The sequence below is a fragment of the Hipposideros armiger genome, unplaced genomic scaffold (assembly GCF_001890085.2).
Source record: "Hipposideros armiger isolate ML-2016 unplaced genomic scaffold, ASM189008v1 scaffold_407, whole genome shotgun sequence".
NCBI classification, from domain to species: domain Eukaryota; kingdom Metazoa; phylum Chordata; class Mammalia; order Chiroptera; family Hipposideridae; genus Hipposideros; species Hipposideros armiger.
The window spans coordinates 768,300-771,342 of NW_017731757.1; the positions used below are offsets into that span (position 1 = coordinate 768,300).

Genomic DNA, 3,043 nt, shown 5'->3' on the forward strand with positions numbered 1-3,043 from the left:
GGAGGGGAGGGGAGAGGAGAGGAGAGGAGAGGAGAGGAGAGGAGAGAGAGGAGGCACGCCCTTTTCTCCTTTTCTCTGGAATGTAAGCCACATTCTCTTGGGAGAGGAAGGGAAGGGCTCCACATCCCCTGGCATATAAACAAGTATCTCTGGGAGAGGTGTCTCTAAATCTCTCCAGAGCTCTCTGATTCATTGGGCTTGTTTGCTATTTAAACATCCTTTAACCCAGATGCCAGCAGTCTTTGCTTAGAAAGCCCTGAGCATGCAGAAATGTGAAAATATTCATGGAGCATTGTTTTCTAATGGAGAAATGAAAGATCACCTCAGAACCTGCAGAATGTGGTGGTAACTAACATAAACTGTAATGACAAGCACAGTGTGAGTGATTAGTCCTGGCGTTTCAGGGCAGGTAGAGGCAGTCCATTTGGGGGAATGTGGAGTGGTGGGTTTCTGGGCCTCCTCCTCATCCCTCATGCTGGGGGTCCAGTCCAGGGCAGGTGTGAGCTTCATTCCAGTGCATGGGTTCATTCAGGACACCAGACAATTGGGTCAAATTAAGTATTCAAAGCTTAAAAATAGAGATCTCAGATTCACAGTAGGACCTGTTTATAATCTTAAATGACATCTTCAACTTCTTTTGCCCTGATTCTAATTTCTATACCCCTTTGTTTAATTTGTTTCTGTAGGATCTGCCTAATAATATGATTCACCAAGTTGCCATTAAGTCTCTTCCTCAAGACTGGCTGTGGTGTGAAACCTGGTGTGATGATGAATCCAAACAAAGAGCCAAAACAATCGACCTGGTGAGCGTCGTACTTGTTTTTCTTTTGTGTATAAGTGGATATTAAAATGTTCAAATAGACATGTTTTCTGCTTTACAAATGGAATGGCACACATATGGCACACTGCTGCATCAGGGGGACCCAAGACCACGCCCAAGTTTGAAGATTCACTAAGAGGACTCACAGGACTAAGAATATAGCCATGCTCGTGGCTATGATTTATTCCAGTGAAAGGGTACAAAGCAAAGTCAGCGAAGAGAAAAGTCACATGAGGTGAGGTCCAGAGAAATCCAGGTGTAAGCTTCCAAGGTCCCCCTCCCTGTGAAGTTACACAGGACAAGCTTAAGCCCTTCAGCTGTGAATATTTCCACAATACATGTGAAATGTTGTCTATCAGAAAAGCTTATTAGAAACCCAATGCCCAGGATTCTTACTGGGGGCTGGTCACATAAGCACCCCCTCTGCCTGGCACACCCCAAAATTCCCAGTTTCCAGAAGGAAAGCAGATGTTCAGCATAAACCATATTATTTGCACAGTTTAGGCACAGAGAGCCATTCTTATCAGGAAATGGTGGGACCACTCCTGAAATTTAAGTTCCCAGATGCCAGTCGAGGGCCAACATTGCAGGCTGGCCTTTCTAAGAATAGTAGTCTCAGGTTTGCTATGTTAACTCTTTTTTGCACAAGGGCTTTTGAAAAAAAGGTGGGAGCTGGCTGAAATGTTCGTGAATTAGCTATCATCTTAAAATATTGGGTTGTCGGAAAAGTCATGACGTATTTTTCTATGTTTTTCATTGCAAAAATGCCTCATGACTTTTCCGACAACCCTATATCATCAGTTTAATTCTCCTGCCAATATTTTTCCCAAAGAAAGATAACCAAAATAATTCTGCCTACTTAAATTATCCTATACATGTCTATTTTTCTTATTATTGAGAAGTTTTTCTTACATTTTCATTTTAAGCAATTTAACTATGCTGCACAGTTTAACTCTCCTAAACATTAAATATTTCAAAATAATTTATTTATTGTCTAACGGTCTCTAAAACTTACATTCCAATACTATATTTATTGTCTTTAACAGTTACAAGACATCATTCTTTTTCTGACCATATTATTTTTATGTGCTAATTTAAGTATAAAGTAATTGTTTACAAGATCTTCACTGAATTTATACAGTTTTGAATAAAATAAGACAGGACAATAAAATATAGGGATGTTTTTTCAGATATGTGTAGAAATGCACAGAAAAAATGCAGCATGCCAACATGTTAGAATGCAATTGTAGATGATAGAATATAGCAGAAACAAGTAAGGTGGCATTAAGAAGAAAGAAAGGGAATTTTCTAAAGAGAAGGCAAGAACATTACTGAGCATAACTTAAGATTTTGTTTAAGGTTGTGTTGTGACATATAAGGTTGTGACACACTTTAGTGACATAAGGTCTCCTTGGGATCTTTAGGATACTTAGGTTAACCTGAACTACTGTAACAAACCCCGAAATTTCAGTGGTTTCGTACTCACCCAAGTACAGATCTCAATGGGTGTCCTATCAGTGAGTAGCTTCCCTGAATATCACGACCTAGGGCCCAGTCTCCATCCAACTTGTAAAGAGATAACATCTGCCTTTTTTATTTGCAAATGTAAATGAACATAATTGTTTTGGAATAATTGTATCCATCTATCCATCTATCCATCTGTCCATCTGTACCCGTCTGTCCAGTATGGCAGTCACTTGCTACATGTAGCCATTGAGCGCTTAAAATGTTGCTAGTCTGAACTGAGATGTGCTGTAAGGTGTAAAGTACACATGAGATTTGGAAGACTCAGTACAATAAAAGGAATATAAAGATACCTCATTACTAATTTTTATATTGATTACCTATTGACTGATAACATGCTGGATATATTGGGTTAAATAAAATACAGTATTAAAATTTATTTCACCTGTTCCTTTTACAGTTTTATATGTGGCTACTAGAAAATTTTAAGTTACATATGTGTTCCCGTCATATTTCTGTTGGATGGTATGATATGGAGTGAAGGGGAAAAGGAGTGTGGAGCTTGCGTTCTGACTCCTAAAGGCCGTGGCCCCTTCCTTAGTGGGAAACGGTCGGATTTCCGCATCTCGATGTAAGAGGAGCTGAGAAATGTTTTTCCTGGATGGGCAGCTACTTCCTAGCAATAGGTCTGAATAGAAAAAGGGCAGGTGGACAGCCTAACCATCTCTTTCACAGAAACACTTAAAATAAAAATGAGAG

At 39.5% G+C, this 3,043-nt stretch overlaps 1 protein-coding gene across 1 annotated transcript in view; it reads left to right on the forward strand.

The window, feature by feature from the left end:
- Nucleotides 1–3,043, forward strand: part of UGGT2 (UDP-glucose glycoprotein glucosyltransferase 2) — a 163,700-nt gene that overhangs the window by 154,997 nt on the left and 5,660 nt on the right. The window contains exons 35-36 of the mRNA XM_019663849.1: nucleotides 687–803; nucleotides 2,292–2,337. Coding sequence (XP_019519394.1) covers nucleotides 687–803; nucleotides 2,292–2,337 — 163 coding nt within the window. The remainder of the gene's footprint in view (nucleotides 1–686; nucleotides 804–2,291; nucleotides 2,338–3,043) is intronic.